The sequence below is a fragment of the Scardinius erythrophthalmus genome, assembly GCF_964197995.2.
Source record: "Scardinius erythrophthalmus genome assembly, chromosome: 25".
Classification (NCBI taxonomy): domain Eukaryota; kingdom Metazoa; phylum Chordata; class Actinopteri; order Cypriniformes; family Leuciscidae; genus Scardinius; species Scardinius erythrophthalmus.
Genome location: NC_138245.1, coordinates 7,762,369 through 7,781,109, shown reverse-complemented (window position 1 = coordinate 7,781,109; position 18,741 = coordinate 7,762,369). Strand labels below are relative to the sequence as shown.

The 18,741-nt window shown below is 36.3% G+C and overlaps 2 protein-coding genes across 3 annotated transcripts in view; both read left to right on the top strand.

Moving 5' to 3' along the window:
- The window catches only part of pole4 (polymerase (DNA-directed), epsilon 4, accessory subunit), a 349,858-nt gene that overhangs the window by 227,542 nt on the left and 103,575 nt on the right, over positions 1-18,741 (top strand). The window lies entirely within an intron of this gene.
- Positions 363-3,553, top strand: nrtn (neurturin; the record flags this gene model as incomplete). Its single annotated transcript, XM_081357485.1, has 2 exons — positions 363-639; positions 3,126-3,553. Exons 1-2 carry the CDS (start codon positions 393-395, stop codon positions 3,551-3,553), a joined length of 675 nt encoding a protein of 224 aa, XP_081213611.1. The 5' UTR covers positions 363-392.

Sequence of the window (18,741 nt, the reverse complement as noted above, 5' to 3'; positions counted from 1 at the left end):
ATGTGTGTGGTATGAATGTAATCTGGACATACTACATTTGCCATATTGTCATTATCATGTGACCTACTGTACCAGTGTCAGTTACTTTGCTTCACTGCCATTCATAAATCCTTCTATCCCATTCATGGCCTCATGGGATAGTAAAGTGTCCATCGTATGCACACTTCAGAATCTCACCGGAAGAAGTAGGTCATCCGGGTACTTTTTGCCTACACTTTTATGAGTACTGTGAATTATGAGTACTTTCTCCAATGATGACCATTCAGTAGTAGCGTATAATCTGACAAAATGAAAATTATGTCTAATGTTTCTGATTTCTGTTTCTGTTTTCCATTTTGAGTGATGGATGTTTGGTTGTTTTGCAGGGGCCCAATGCTTCTCCTCATTCTAAGATGAAGTTATGGAAGTTTGCTGCCATCGGCCTGATTCTCTGTGGTGCTGCACTCCCTCTGCTTGTCATTAAAACCACTTCCTCTTCCAGAGCCCCGCCCCCTCCTCCCCACCGCAGAGCTTCATCCTCATCGTTTTCACCACCATCATCTTCATTACACACCAGCAATCCGTCACCTTCCATTGGGGTTGGTGGCCGGCAACGGAGGGTCAGATCAGCTGACGGAGGAAACTCTTTCGTCTCAGAATGTAAGATCATATGCCTTTATGTTCTCATATTATAGCGCAACTTATATCTTTGTTTAAATCAGATTGCATTTAGCATGCAGGCCACCCATAAATCTTTATAGCATATAAGACTCACTTCACACAAGGTGGTAAAATAATCACGATAAGCAGAATTTCATGTGAATTTAACCATCAATCTGATAACCAGAATATTCCCTGCAGCTCAAAATCACTGTGGTCACCAAACAAAATACAAACAAACAAAAAACGGTTTCTCAACATGATCTCATGAGTTATTATCTGTATTTCAGATACAGTACAATGTGGTTCTACTATGCATTCTTTTACTTAGATTTACACAGACACTAAAATGTAAATATATTATTGACATCATCTAAAAGATAAATATTATGTATGAACAACTTTACAGACATACAAATGTTCACGAATCTATGACTATTTAATTGGTTGATTCTATTGTATTTATGAGCAATGCGATTGTTTTCAGCCAAATGTATTTTGTTTATTTTAATTTGAAATTATATCATTTCATTCTGCAGCCAGCACATTTCAAAAAGATGAAATCATGTTAAACAAGACCACAATTCCAAATTCCAAAATGAATACAATTTCTGTAATCGTTAACCATTACATATGTAATATTTATTTTATCTGCCATAGGCAGTTTTCAGAAAATGCTCTAAATGAAAAAATGACCATGTGTACTAATATTTTGGGAAAAGGGCTGGATTTAGAAATAGGAAATAAATGAAGTATATAAGTGTATATTGTAACAAATTATTGTCACGGTACATTTTTCTGCTTGTTTTTTTTTTTATATATATATTTTTTATAAGATTTTAGATTTGTTTAGATTTTCGATTTGGGAAAGGGATCTAAAATATATCTATAACTTGGTAAAATCAATAGAAAATCAGCAAGATTCGTTTGTTGTTTCTGAACTGTAAAAAGTCTTTACATGTTTGTAGAAATTGTAATTAAAATGTGTAAACTCATAATTTTCTGAGAGCTACGACTTGTACCACAGGGGCGCTGTACCCACTGCAGATTTAAGGTGTGTTTGACTTGAAGTGGCGCTGTGCAGACTGATCAGTGTATGACATCAAAGTAACTCGAGTACGATTTGAAAGCATACAGAGTTTTAAATACGGTAATTACAACATGGTGTAAACACAGCATAAAGTAGATAATGCCACCAATGGTCTCTAAAATCAACTTAGTTCACAGTGATTTTGGGAAACACAGCCCAGATTGTTTTAGTTAATCAGCCTATTGTCTTATAATTGGCACTGAAAGTGATACACTTGATGTTTAATCTGTCTGAAACTCCAAAGAGTTAGTCACATACAATTTTACATTAGCCAGGGATCACATTTTCTCTTTAATGGAAGGAATGACAATTGATGTAAATATCCACCCCAATACATCTAAGGCTCTGTTTACACCTGGTATTAAGATGCGTTTTGGTCGATCGGATCACAATTAGATGAGGGAGACACATTCCCGTTTACACCTGGTGTTTTAGTCCACTTAGTCCACTTTTTTAGTCCATTCTTTTGTCCACTTTCAACCACTTCTGTACCGATTTCTTCGACGGTGGGTGGGAAAATGTGTGTGTTTTTTCAGATCTTTCAATCTAATGGATGAAAAAAGCTTGTGCCATTTAGATATGAACATGCCCGGAGACTACGGAAAAAGCAGCAGCTTTCATTTCTGCTCTGACAGCCTCAAGACCACGCCGAAAGCGGTGAGTGTGTGTCGGGAATGGTGAGAGAACAAACCCATTTGTTTTTCATCTTCAAACCAGACTTGGGTCTTCAGCCAACAATGTTTAAATCCCATCTGGCAAGCGCACTTCCCATAATGTTTACGCGTTCGTCAGTAGGCGGAGAACAGACGGCCTTTTGTGGCTGTTCAAACACACATGAGCTCCTACACTACGAAAGTAATACGGTCAGATGCGTTTTCGACTACCTCTGGGACTAGTTTACTCATTTCCAGGAGATGGCACAACACCCTCCTAACATTCACGTAAGCCACCTAACATGGGTTCGAATTCATTCAATAGTATTTGTGCACAGAAAGTGAAAGTGATGTAGTTGAGTGCGATGAAAAAAGGGGGGAGGGGGTCTCCAAAAAATCCGAATGCGAGTGGTCACAGAAGATGCATTTGAAACACGTGATAACACCAGGTGTAACGGTAATGCATCTCAATACCAGGTGGAAACAGACTTTCTCTCTCGCTAGCTCGATTCTCACGGACCTTCCGGGAGAGGTGGGATGTCTGACACATTCAAGGGGTTGAAAAACAAAATATGTTCAGCTTGCATTTGTTAATTACGATTTCAGCTGTTAAGCTTACATTAAAGCTTATGTCAATGTCTTGCCTCATAGACTTCCATTGAATACTGCATAATATAATTGAAACAATGCTAATGTTTTTATTATGCTAAATGCTAAAAATAAATGAACCCTTTTTTTCTCAGTCATGGAGATGTTCCAGAGCTTTACAGAGGGCGAGCTGAAGCAGGTCATTGGGACACTGGTGGAAAGGAAAGCCCGTAGAGATGCCCAGCAGAGCAAAAGGACTAAACGGGCTAAAAAGCGAGCGAAACCCTGCTCTCTGCGGGAGGTGGAGGTGACGGTCAGTCAGCTGGGGTTAGGCTACGTCAGTGACGAGACTATAGTCTTCCATTACTGCAGCGGGAAGTGCACCACTAGCCGCAAAAACTATGACCTGACGCTGGCGTTCATGAAGCGCTCGCGGCTGCTCACAAAGGACCAGAAGGACAAGGCTCGTCACAGCCCCTGCTGTCGGCCCACCGCGTACGAGGAGGACATCTCCTTCCTCGATAACTTCAATCGATACCACACAATCCGAGAGTTTTCGGCCCAAGCATGTGGATGCGTCTGACTTTGAGGGTCAAAACTCATCCTCAAAGTCCTCAAAACATTTAGGAACCATCAAATGTTTTAATCAATCAAGACAAATTTAAATGAAAAATATAGACCTCTAATTCTGAGAAGAACATCTTGGTCTTGGGCTAAAAGCATACAAGAGCATAAGTCTTGCATTGCCTTTACGGAAAATACTTGGGTGACAGATTCTCCTCAGAAACTTCTGCCAGTCCTGATGAGGAGAAACAGAAAACGTATCATGCAAACAGTAATTATTCCCATGTTAAGTCATTGCTAATGAGATGCTGCTGTATGTCTTGTTTATATTGCCTTCGTGGGTCTATTTGAAATAGCTTGAAATGATGGGTGAAGGTTGAGCTCAGAGTTGAAATGCAGAACACCTCTAGAAAATGAATTCAGGGCTTCGGTAAACAAAGCAAAATACACAAAGGCACACCCAATGCTGAACATAACTTCCTCATTGTGCTGAAAAAGGAAAGGACCTGACATGTAAATGATCGCAGCGATTCTGAAAGGTTTCAGTTCTGAGTCTCTAGTATTTCAAAGTCAAAACATTCCCAACATCAACTTCAAACTAACATATTAATTATACTAAACATCTACCTCAGCTTTGATACAGTCAACATGGCTCTGTAAAAGAAAATTGGGAATCATGCACTTAACAACTGAGGAACGTACGCTATACCAGACTTTCAAATCCTTCCAACACTACAAACTCAAGGAGACAATATCCCTGCATATGCCTAATTCCCTAATATATAACAAGTTAAAAACAGTATGAGCAGTATGTCCAGTGTTCCCAGATCGGGTAGACGATTTCCAACCCAAAAGCTCTCAAAAACCCGCCCAAAACAGAGTTAGATATATTTATAAAGAGCCTTCGAGTCATCAAGTGTAATCCACGTTTTGAGAGTCGGGTCATTCTCCCGCTCTTTACTACAGATACAACTTACTGTACATTTATGCCACTTTGGCATAGCGATCCCTTAAATATACAGCTACAAGTTATTGCACTGAATACCCGTCACTCATGAATGATCACGTCTCCCTGCTAATCGCTGATTGGCCAAAAGTGCGTACTCGTCGGCGACGTCAACGCCAACGGCAGCCGACTCTGCAGTGGGTAACGTCATGACTGATTTTATGGAGTACATGCACACTTGAGCTTTGTTTATTAACCAATTAGATTACAAAATTTTGAAAACCTCAAAATTTACCCCACACCAGCCCAAATTTTGTCTACACAGCTCTCATTGCTTCCAGCCATTTCAGGAATCCCTCCAGAAACAGTTGCAGATACCAAAGGTTCCTCTCATTGTCAAAGGGTTTTTATTCCTTCGGATTCGTGTAAGTGTATTGGAGTCAAAGGTAACCTCACAGCAGTGTGTTCTCAGAGCGCTGACAGGAAATCTGCACCTGAGGTCTTCCCTTAGTTAACCTGACCAAATCCACTTAGTTTGTGTAAATCCTATAACACATGAGTCTAATCCACTTAGCTCCTGTCAAGCCTTGGCCAAAAATACTGAGAACTAAAGTGGGAAGAACAATACCTGCAAAAGCATCAAATGAGCCTATAAAAGCGTGTCATGATTTTAGCCCTGAACTCCACCGAAATAATCTCCTGTAATCAGGCATTAAAGCACAGATATTAGTTAAACCAACTCCTCGTTGCGACTTTCCTAAGTCAATCATGTTTGCATTGGCATAAAAATAATACTATACTTAGTGGATTACAGCTGCAATAAGACACTTATGTACACATGATGTCAACAGATTGCAGATGTGATAATCGCACGCAACAGTCACCGTAACATTTTTTCGGAGACAAGGAAAAGAATTGGCGTATAAATGAAGTCGCTCACATTTACGATGAATCTAAATGAGAGCTGAAGTGGTTGTCTTGTGCTCAGGAAGCAAATGAGTGTCCCTTTAAGCCACATGTAAGTCTGATGAGTTCATTAGAGCACTGATATAATTACAGGAGAGGACTTAAGCCCTAGCGCGCGCCCGGCCTTAAAACTCAACCAACCATGTGCTTGCAGAGGTCTACAGACTTTGTGCTGCTGTAACAAACATTAATAGAAATTGTTTTTTATTTTGTATATATTTTGTTTTTATATATGAACAGATATATATATAAAACCAAATTGAAGATTTATGCAATACACTTGTGTAATAATGTGCATGTATATGGTTGTAAGAATCTTTTAGCATGCGGAAATAGAACAAAATTGTTATGAAACCGAATCTGATTTCACCTCAGAATATCCTGTATTCCACGTTCATAATCAAATACCCTATGCATTCGGAAACTTTTATTTAATGTTTAAGCAATATCATGCAAGAGTGCTATATTGAATATTAACATGGTTTCTAGTATGATATTGCTTTTATGCAATAAAGAGATAGTTCACCCAAAAATGAAACCAATAATGTATTCACTCATATGTTGTTCCAAACATGTATTACCTTTTTTCTTCTTCTGTGGAACACATGAGAAGATATTTTGAAGCATGTTGGTAGCCAAACAGTTTTGGTGACCATTGACTTTCATTGTCTATCCAAAAAAATATATAATAATAATAAAAATAATGATGATTTCTATCTTCAAAATGTGATGACAAAATGGTCCTTTTGAGTGAACTATCCCTTTAACTGATATTTCATGCAAGCTATTTTGTTTACACTATAAAAAATGAATCTGAATTAGTAACTGATTTTATTCATGTTAAAAACAAATAATTTGGCTGATTCAACTTGGCTACATTGTTACACACACACACAAATAAGGTCTGGTCAAGTAAGAATAACATATTAAATGCACAGTTTCACTTTTTTAAATGTACAAAATAATTCCAATAATGATCAAGCTGAGAAATAACAAAATATCAGCACAATATCAAAATGTTGTTGTATAATCCATTTATATCTTAATCTGTCACTGCGGTTAATCGTATTGGTTCTTTTACTTTCTTTGGAGTAACTGCAAACAGAGTTTATCTGTCCATCCATATGGCCTCAGTCTTGTTCCACCTGCTGCAGTGGGACGTCCTGTTAACCCAGTGTGCGCACTGACACACACACACACACACACACACACAGCCTTTCAGCTCGAGCATTGTTGGACCCTGTTGACCAACTGCAATAAACATTGATGCAATGCATCTATATAACAAATTATGTATATTTATTAAAGAGTAAGTTATGTTATGTTTATTTATTTAGATGTAGAATCACTGACTTAACGAGAACATATTATTTATTCATTTTTTTGGTGCCAAAAAGATCTCATATGTATTTCATTCGATATATAACATGTTTAATAAACTGTATCAGCTTTAAAACCAACCCTTTGTGATTTATTATACTGTCATGCTTTTACTTTTTTTTTTTTTGAGATTGTTACTATTAAATTAATAAATATCAATGCACTTTGTACAGTAGCAGAAACATTATGAGCTTTTATATCTCAGCCTCTGACAAAAAATTTAAAACCTGTCAAATAGTTACAAAAGCTGTACATTTTCCTGTTTTGTCTATTGTTTTGTTTTGTTTTCAGAAGAGCAATTTTGTGTGGTTATATTGTAACAGATGGACAAGAGTTTGAATGCTTGTGTGCTACACTTGTCTAATCAATGTTATTAACTGCACAAATGTGAAAATAAGAACATCAGTCATTGTCATTTATATCGAAAGCTGTAAAAACAAGCGTTCCAGCAGGAAACACAACTTTACACCATGACAAGAAAAAAAAATGTCATTCCGTCTGCTGCAAGTCTCTGAATGTTGTATATTTTAAAGTGAGGTTTCACGAACTTCATTTCCATCCTCCTCTCGGTCTCACTGCTGGATGATAAATGTAAGTTGAGAAAAATGAATCCCTTCAGGACAACACATTACCCATAATCCCCCGAGTCTCAGTTCATAGTGAATGGCCATTCCTGACACAGATGCATTACCGTCACCAGCTCTTGGTGTACGTGAATAAATGCCAGTGTAAATATACATAACACACACTTGCAAACTCTGAGACTTTGAGACTCAAAAGACTGTGAGAGAAACTGCTCCTTTAAAAATGACATGCATTTACAGTACATTACAGCATTTAAATTACACAGCTGCGGGATCATTCTTAGGAAACTATCATTTGCCATTGTGTCTTCAGTGGGAGAATTCTACTGTCTAAAGCGGTTTATCCAACTTTATATCTTTGTGTTGACTTTAACAACTAATCTGTTGACTCTCTTCAAATAAGTTCATATGGAAAAATAAGCTGGAACACATCACTAGAAAATCTTTGATAAAGCCATACTCAGAGGGAGGACTGAATGATTTAGACGTCAACAATGAATTGGCTAAAAATTAAACTGAGCAGGAGTTTTGGATTTGAATGCCTAATTTGATATTTAAGAAGGAAATTAAAGGGATAGTTTTACCCCATAATGAAAATTCTGTCATCATTTACTCACCCTCAAGTTGTTCCAAACCTGTATGAGTTTCTTTCTTCTGCCGAACACAAAAGAAGATATTTTGAAGAATGTCGGTAACCAGACAGTTGACGGCACCCATTGACTTTTATAGTATTTTACAGTATATTAGTCAATGGGGTATATCAACTTTTTGGTTAGCCAACCCATATGCTTCAAAATCTCTTTTTTTTTTTTTTTGTGCCCAGCAGAAGAAAGAAATTCATACAGGTTTGGAACAACTTGAGAATGAGTAAATCATGACATAATTTTCATTTTTAGGTGAACTAATCCTTTAAGAAGGAAGCATTCAAACTGGCTTTCCAATAAGCAAGCCTGAGTCATGGAAGCTGATCTTTAAACTTTTCACCTCATTGAATTTGAAAGAATCCATATACTGTATATTACCAGCTCATAAATCCACTTTTTAAAAATAAGTGCACTGTCTTCAAGCAAGCAACTGTGGGAAATTTTACAGAACAATATGGGGTAAATGCATCTAAACAGAACTTTATAACAAATATTATACATTATAATCTGTTCTTAATTAATTCTTACACATTTTATATTTGGAATATCTGTCAACCATTTATACAAGGTGTAGCATTTTGGATATAAGATATATAGAAATCAGTTTATGAGAAATTGTATTACTGGTAATAATAACTCAATTACTAAAGCTTATTAGAAGTCTGTTTATAAATGAATCATTACTACCATTGTAATAAAAGTTTAAGTTCCAACCAAAACATTTCGCCACTGTCTTCCTTTTGCCAAGAAGTGTAAGAATCTCTCTCTAACATCTATTTTATTTTTGTTCATACACTACACATCTTTGTCTTCAAATATCAGCAACTTATTTCTTATGTTTTATCAGACTATCAACATTTTTGTCAAGGTTTTTTTCCCCACTGTTTCCACAGTTTGTATGATGGGGAAATACCACATTCACAAAGCAAGACATCTTAAAAGTTAAACCTAACTGTAAAGTAATTGCTTTAGATTTACATTTACTATTAATATCAATTAAAGGTACACTATGTAACTTTTGGCCCTCTAGCGGTTAAAAACAAAACTGCATGCATTTTGCAGAACAACATTGTTTTGGTTGTGCTTCAGCTCCGCGTGACAGCGGGTGAATATGACCCTTCACAATAGATCATGCTTTACAATGAACTCTGTTAGAGAGCTAGTTGTGGTCAGAATTATTTTACGAATTTTTTGAATGATGAACAATGGAGATTTTATTTTTACAACCAGGGGTGCCAATAATTATGACCACAACTGTACCTATGGCAATTCATCTGTTCAATAAAATACCTTACTCACTTGTTGAGTAATAAAAACACCATCACTGCGTCGCTTTTACAACTTTTCAAATCCCTCGGTTCTCGTCTTCTCCGAAAACCAAGCCGATGTTGATTCTTGTTTTATTACGAGCTCTGTCACGTTTTTTTTTTTTTTTTAACGGGTGATTCCCCGGAGGTTCGAGATTTAGCTGCTCCATGTCAACCTTTCTCACTCATTGTGACATCTAACCTCTGCCACTCCCACACCATACATGCGTCAAAGTAGCCGGAGCAACTTTTCTCTATTTACAAATATGACAAGACACGGACAGGCGAGTGACGCATGTACACAATTTCCCACGATCCATCCAGAAGGGTCTAAAATATAAACACTTATAACAGGCTTACCATAGTGAATCAGGGTAAGACAAAAACACGTTTTGGAAGAATGATTGAGATGTATTGACTCATTTGAATTGTGTTAATTTTGAACAAAAGAAAATTGCATAGTGTTTCTTTAAAAAAAGCTCTAACAAGTTTTTAAAACATGCACATTATTGACCTACTTTTAAACACTATTTTTTTTTTATTCCCCACTTGTTCTAATTCTGCATAATGTTGTATTATTATTGAAATAACTCTTGTCATTTAAAAAAAAAAATTAAAAAGTATATAACAATATTGAAGTCACAGTAGTTGATAGATTTATCTTGGTTATGCATGTAATGCAAACCAAATTTTAAAATAATTTTACATTTATTCTACCTAAAATGAGCTTTTATTTAAATGATTTTACTGGTTTTAAGAGGTGGATTCCTAACGTCTATGAATGTTGATGGCCAAGTTACTTTGGGTCTGATGTGGGAAAATAAGTTTTCTTGACAGATTCGCAGTACCTTTTCAAATGAAACTCTAAAAAAGGTTTTGCCCTGAAAGGTTCAGGCACAAACGGTGCCGTTTCCTGACAAATGCTTCAATAGGCAGAGAAGGCAGTTGTGATTTAACATTAAAGCCTGTAAGAGCCTTTCGAGACTCATTTATGACTTTTCTATTTTTATATTGCTTATCTAACCGTAAGATTAGATTTCTCTTTCCCCTTATGTGGTTCTTGCTGTGAGCTAAAAGAGTCTAATGCAGTGTAGCCTGTAATCTATAATATAAATTAAACAATCCAGGCTTTATTTCCAAACATTTCAAACACAAGTTGAAATAGCCTACATGGTGATGCTGTAATTGGCCATGTGCTGAGCGCCCTCTGCTGTCCATTGCCAGAGAGAAGCACGTAGTAATAGACGGCCACAGGCTCGTTTGACTTTGAAATGAGAATGCATGTAGACGAGAGATTCTGGCGAGCCTGCAGGGTGATCACACTAAGCAAACACTGCTCTGCTTTGAGGAATCGATCACTGTAATTTGGATGGTAAACTCCTTTGAGCCGTGAGAGTGTTACGTTATCTCCTCAACACAAACATCATCTATCACTGCCAGGCCCTTCTGTTTGCCTGTCATTATACAGTGTCTGAATCTCACTGGCCATCTGAGTGGATCACTCGGGTGAACCCAGACAGACTAAACATGTCGTGAGTCATTATTTCCGGTGACGAAGCTGGTCTCGATTACCTGAAATCAAGGCTTTGGGCTCAGTTTTCATGTTAAAGTGGTCACTGATTTGGCTGTCAGTGCACGAGAAGGTTTTCAACCAGAACAGTCTCATTACGAGCTCTGATTGTCTAATTTTGTATCAAGAGGACTTCAGCGTGAAACCTAACACTACTCAGAAAAGTATCGTTACCAGTATTATTTTTTAAAGTCACCATAAAATCAAAATTGAGAATTCTTGTTTTTAATGGAATATTGCAGTATTTTATTTATCCATGCACATATTTTTTTAATTCATGTGCACTCGTAATCTTTAGTGATTATAACTTCCCCTCCCTCTTGCAGTGACATCTCTTCTCTTCTCTGATGATGTGTTCACTGGCGTGAGGGCGGGACATCCTGTCAATCACATGAGATCACAGCCAATGCAAACCACAACCATCCGATCAATTCCCGAAGGACAAAATCAAGTCCCGCCCAACTTTTTTTGTTTGTTCCAGAAGCCGTTTCACTCGGATATACATCCCAATAGGGATGAAAATACTATCGCCAGTTCTGTTTCATGCTGACTTCAAGCAGGCAGTTTGTCTATTACAGAGCCCTAAAATACATCTACTACAGAGTCCCTAAGAGGACAAGCGACAGGAAAAAAAATTGAGAAGGGAAGAAAAGTTATATTTTAATGCTTCTCCATTCTCCCGCAAAAGTATTGCGTTCCCCCAAGAAACTTTGCGTTCACTCGCAAAACATTTTGCTTTCTCTCGCAAAAGTATTTTAAACCCCCCTTAGAAACTTTGCGTTCTCTCACAAAAGCACTGAAATATATTCGGATTACTAGTCAGACTCTCTAACCATTAGGCCACGACTAACAAAGTTCACATTTGCAAAACCTTTGCGAGTAAACGCAAAAGCATTTATACAATTTTTAATCCCATCCCAGTCCGCAGGATACTGGCACTGCAGGACTGGAGTTGCAGAGCCCTGCTCTTTGGGGACATGATGATGGAAAATATGAGATGGGAGGAAAAATTATATTTCAATGCTTTTGCTTTGCTGCGCTCCCTTGAGACACTGCAAAAAAAAAAAACGCAAAAACTGTCCAAATGTCCATTTTATACTTTCAAAACGAGAATCAGGATCTGGTACAACTCTACAGAGCCCCTAAAGGGACATGGTTTGGGAAGTAAAATTATCTTCCAACGCTTTTGTGTTTCCACAAGAAACTTTGCATTCAGTTTTGTGTTCTTTGCAGTTTGTCAGGGAAGCGGAGCAATTTTTCTTAAAGGGATAGTTCACCCAAAAATGAAAAATCTGTCATCAATTACTCTCCCTCAAGTTGTTCCAAACCTGTATGAGTTTCTTTCTTCTGTTGAACACAAAAGAAGATATTTTAAAGAATGTTGGAATTGACTTAGGCTACTATAGAAGTCAATGGCCGCCGTCGACTGTCTGGTTACCAACATTCTTCAAAACATCATCTTTTGAGTTCAACAGAAGAAAGAAATGTATACAGGTTTGGAACAACATGAGGGTGAGTAAATTATGACAGAATTTTCATTTTTGGGCAAACCATCCCTTTAATTCTGGTTGTATTCAATTAGACAGTCAATTAGACTGACAAATTCCAATGTATGCGGCGAGATACATTTTTTGTTTAGTTAGACTATAGTCACTTTTGCTAGCACGTCCACATTGGTTGTGATTGTAATGAGGCAAACTTGTGTAAATTCAAAATGAGTGAGACTTGTGTTTTTCACAAGGGTAGTCTCCAAATCTGAACACATTCGTCGCACACAAGAGAACTGATTGTGTGGAAACGTGTCATACTCTGGACTTTTAAAGAGGACCGTTGACTGGCTAACATCTAATTGTTTGAGAAGTGATTTTAATCATATTTAATCAGATGCCTCAGAATTTAGTTTGGATCAAACTCATACAAATAGATTTGATTCGTATCCTATTTTCTTTCAGCTTATGTGAACACAGAGTGATTCATCAATGTTACTCATTCCACAATTGAAGCGGATATTTTGCAGAAAGCATTGAGAACATAGACACATATTCAGGCACAGATTTGCCCTTGTCTGCTAATAATTAGCTGATTAAAATGACTCTTTAGAATGTAATCAAAGATTAAATGATGGCTCAATGTGAGCAGTACAATTCCAAACGCTTTAACCAAATGAGCCAAATCTCATAAAACAAAGACCTGAGAAAAAGAGTGAGATTAGAGATATATTTAAAATGTAGATTAAGCTGACTTTAATACAGAAAAATAGATTTAAGTTACATGATTCAGTAGAGAACAGTCGACATAATATGAATCCAAAATGAATAAATAATATGTCAAAATTGAACGGATTCCACAGCTCCACCGCGAGCATGCTAATGGAGAGGGTAATTATCATCATCTCTGTCGGTGATTCATCCAGGGAACATTTTCTGTGGTTGACCACATTTGTTTTGAAAGGGAACAGTGAGGAAACCCACAATCAGCGCTGAGAGACGCCGCACACGTACTCATTACACTCACGAGTATGACTACGTCCATGTATACAAACGTGCGTTTCAAACATCTGCATCCATAAACATTCGGACAGAAGCGAGATGTGGCACTGAGGCTTCCACCACCTTATTGTGTCTGGAAGAACGAAAAATAATGTGCTAAAATTTCAGACTTGAAATCCTGCAACGTCATTTGTTGCTGCACAAAAAAGAGGAATATTATAAAGGGTCATTTTTGTCAGTGGCACAGTAAAATAAATTAAAAAAATAACATGAAATTAAAAAATTAGCTAGCCTTGAACTTAAAAAAGAGAGAAAAGTGTCCACATGAATCATCCACATCAAGAGACATGACTGTATATTTATGAAGACTTTTCTAGAACTTGTGTTTATTGTCCTAAAGCTGTTAGCATGAGACACTTTGACTTCCTCTGAAAGGTTTAGGGGAAAGTGTTCCTCACAGTTCATCTGAAATGCTGCATTCACGGCCTCACGCATGCAAACTCTTTCTCGACAGATCTCACCAAAGCTGACATATCACACCCTCACTGTTAAAATAAACTGAACTGAAGCTGTCCAGAATGAGTGACGAGTTTCAGAGCTATGGAAAATTACAGAAATGCCCTAGTGGAGTCAAAGCACAAAGATATTTTCACATATCAAACCAAGCATTGAGGATAATTGCTCTTTGTGTACTTTCTTCTACTGTACATGTTTTCAGTCACTACATTGTTATGGTCACTGTGATTTTGCCAAGTGCAACATGTTCCTGGATCGATATATTCAGTTGTAAGCCTAAACTCTACATAAACTGTAAACTTGTCCCTCAAATCTGATTGGTTGATTGGAATGTTGCATTTGGTGAAATCACATTCAACACATTGATATAGTAAATACTTCTTTATCCTGATAAAAACTAAAAAAAAGTTACATTGGATAACAAAATATCAAACCAAGCTTGATCAAATCAAAGACTTGGGGTTCAGGAGTTTATTTTAGTAAATGTTTGAAGTCAGTTTCACTCAAGTTCACTCAACCACAGGTGTAGTTCATTAAGTTCAATACAAGCACAATCACCAGCATTTGTTGCATATAATGTTGATTACCAATGTTGTCAAATAGTATTACAATTTAAAACAGCTGTTTTCTGTGAATATATAGTAAAATGTCATTTATTCTCAAAGCTGAATTTTCAGCATCGTTACTCCAGTCTTCAGTGTCACATGATCCTTCAGAAATCATTCTAATATGCTGATTTACTGCTCAAGAAATCCATGTTGAAAACAGTTGTGCTGCTTAAATGTTTTGTGGAAATGGAGATACTTTTTTATTTCAGGATTCTTTAAATAGAAAGCATTTGTAACAAACACTACCATTCAAAAGTTTGGGGTCAGTAGGTATTTTTTGTTGGGGGAGAAATAAAAGAAATCAATCCTTTTATTCATCAAGGATGAATTAAATTGATCAAAAGTTACAGTAAAGGTATTTATATTGTTACAAAAGATTATATTTCAAATAAATGCTGTTCTTTTGAACTTTCTATTCGTCAAAGAATCCTGAAAAAAAATTGCACACAGCTGTTTTCAACATTGATAATATATATATATATATATATGTTTTTTGAGCATCAAATCATCATATTAGAATGATTTCTGAAGGATCATGTGACACTGAAGACTGGAGTAATGATGCTGAAAATTCAGCTTTGATCCCAGGAATAAATTACATTTAAAAAATAAATTAAAATAGAAAACAGTTTTATTTTAAATTGTCATAATATTTAACAATATGACTTTATTTTTTATTTTTTATCAAATAAATGCAGAAGAGCAGAAGAGACTTCTTTTAAAAACATAAAAAAATCATACCGATCCAAAACTTTTGAACGGCAGCAGCAAAAGTGGACCATTGAAATAAAGAGTAAACTGACATGTTCCATGTTCTGTTTGTCAAATGTCAGTTACAGTTGCTGCTGCTTTGCCTTCATCACAGAATTAAACTGATCTTTGTTTCAGTTCTGCGTTTAGTGCTTCAAATTGATTGTAATCAAGGAGTTTAACAGCAGAGGATTTAAAACGACCAGAAGTAACGTTACCTTAAAGTCAGCATGAAAGTGTAATCTTTTCTTTTCTATTGTGACATATAGCAGTGAAACGGCTTATCGTAACAGGTTACTGGAGAAGAACAGTTGAAACTCGTCAGGCTATTAGATAACCCAGCCCTCGTGCCATAAAAATAAGAATTGTCCATTTTGTATGTGACTCTATCAGTAAGTGGCAGACTGTAAGAAAATTACCATCGTTTGGCACATAAATAAATGACGGAGAGTTACGCATGTATAATTTCCAACATTTTATCATGTAAGATTTATGGTACACCTCAAACAAGGGAATTTATAGTAATTTATAGTGTTAATATTAAAGTCCACGAATGGCTTGGGTATGCAGAGCATTCACACCTTATATGGACCGCACGCCACTGATATATAATTATCTAAAAAAATAGAAAATATTTGGACATTAAAGCCACTTAAAAATTTATTTGTAGTAATCATCAATTGAGAGCATTTAAGACAGCACAAAAACACTTTTTAAAAAAATATTTCACAAATTCAATAGATTACAATAGATTATGGGCCTCCATATGAACTATAGGAACAATAAAGCAAATAGCAGTGGACATGAACATTGAAATCTCTTCACTTAACCTGTAGTTTGTCAAAATAACATAATGCAGCCAATATCTGTTTTTATTCTGTGGCTATTTGTACAACAAAGCCAACCGTCAAAGTTTTGCTGGTGTTTCTAGTATGCAGTTCTAGTATAAATGAAGCTATAATTAGTTTACAAAAAAAAAAGGTTCCAAACATCCATTAACAAAAATAACTTGCTCAAAATGGCCTTGACCTTTAAACCGTTTAAGCGCGAGAGAATGGAAGAAAACATTGGATCTCTTAAAGTACACAGACCTCCACTGTGACCTCTGCTTAACCACGGCTCTGTCATACTAAAATCAAGTTAAAAATGGAGTTTGTGGCTTTTAGTCTATGCTTGAGTAACTAAGGTCATCTATATGGTAGTGAACTTATAAAGCTGACAAAAGTAATAATAATTTTCAACAGATGTACACATTTATTACATGGCTCTCTGGAATACCCCCATTATACTTTTTCAGATATGACCTTTTATGTAGTGTGTAACATAGCGTCCATTTCATGCTAAACCTCAAGATCAATATCATTGCAGAGGAATATTGTTTTGGTGACATTGGTCCAGGTTTTCAGGGATGAATATGATGTTCTGAGGCATACACAAATATTTGGCGAATCCTATATTTCAGTTTGCTTAAATAATTTGCCATAAAATAAACCTGCCATTGAAATTGTCAACTATGAGTTTAACGTTAAGTCAAGTTGAATTTTTTATTTCCATGCACTTTCGGTTTGTATGTTCCTGTTTTTCCTTGGTTTTAGTTCCTGATTCCAGTGTTCCCAATTCTAATTTGTTTCCATTGTAACTTCTTATGTTCACCTGTTTCTAGTTTAATTTCTTTTAGCTCCCGTATGTAGGAACTTGGTTTGATTCTGCCCTTTGTCCTGTATCGTCTTTGTGTGAGTTGCATAGTGACCTACGATTTTGCTCCGTGTTGGATTGCCTTTGTTGCTGCAGCCGCTATTCAGACTGTCAGTCCAAATTCAATTGAAATCCGATCATATTTAACAAGTGTGAACTGTAAAAACATCACATGAAATGCAATTTTTACAAATCCTTTTTGCGCTACATTCATATGTGGTTTTAAATCCAATTTAAATCACATTTCTGAAAATCTATTTTAGTCCGACTGCTCTAATCAGATTTTGCGTGGATTTTACACAACATGTTGTAAATAAGACAACATCTGTATTGCAAACCCCTCCACGTTGCTGTTGTTGTGGGGTTTGCCTAACAACGCAAAGTTACTGGCATAGAAACCATTCTGGAAAACGAAAGAGACGAAAGGACACACAAATCGGATCTGAACAGTTACGTTAGATTGACTTTTTATAATAAATTATTTTCTGTGTTTTTGGAGACAGAGTGTAAGTGTGCATGAGCTAACAATGTGTGCGATAGTTAATGTGGCCAGTCAACTATATTACTTGTGGGGGATCATATGGACACTTTCTGTAAAGCTGCTTTGAAATGATGTGTATTGAGAAAAGCGCTAAACAAATAAATGTCAATTGAATTGAATTATGAGTCTTTCCCAACTGGGAAATGGACAAAACATTAATGGCTTACCAACATTTCTGACCAATCAAATTTCTCTTGAACAAGAAAGCCTCCAGCCTCTGAATAGCAATGGCAAGCAAGCTGGCGCTGAGGTGTCATTATAGACACTTTACAGAAAACTGCAACCAGCTAAGAAAAATGTAACATATTTAAGAAAAAAATCAGACAGCGTAGAGATTGCAGACAAAGAAAAAGACTTTATGGAACAAAGGCGGTACAGGTTTCCAAGTGGCAGAATAATGTGACTTAGAAGCAGCATCATATTTCACATGTAAAATCAGCAGATGTGTGTATGTGGAAAAGTGAAATGGTCTGAATTATTCGTAATTGCAAACATGAATACAATATAATCCATTAAAAAAGAAATATGATTGAGATGCTGGATGCATAATGGAGAAATAAAAAAGGAAGAGGAAAAAAAAGACAAGATCATTTGCATATTCTAGGTTTGGGTTTTTATAATGGTGCAACTTGTCACATGGTTAATGGAAAACAGAAATGTCTATAACCGACCAAATATATGCCCACATTATTACATGTTTCAAATTCGTGGTTAACAAAAAGACAAACTTATTCCAGTGAAGCCAACAGATGTTTATTCCAATAGCAGCCTAGCCCTTCTAAATGATCTCTAAACGCTTCCACCAGAGTGAAATTGTATATTTAAACCACGAGACCAGTGCAGTTGAGTTGTTCTGGACCAGAAATAGCACCGGCATGTTCACAGTCTCTCTAAGGTCTATACAAACAACCCAAAAAAAGACCAAAAAAAAAAAAAAAAAAAAAAAAAAGTGTGTCCTATACATCTGCTGCCTCTAACACACCGAATGTAAACATTTACAGACATTTACAGCAATCAAATCGCACTGAGCAAACATCTGTTTTGTAAACCTTTAGCCCTGCTAGTTTACGTGCTTTCATATTAATGGGAAAAAATCTAACTGTATAGAAACACATTCATTCTGAAGGAGAACAACAGAATGTAATGCTAAAAGCAAAGCAAGTACAACACAAAATAAAACAGTTAAGTGCTGTAGTTGGTATAAACACTAA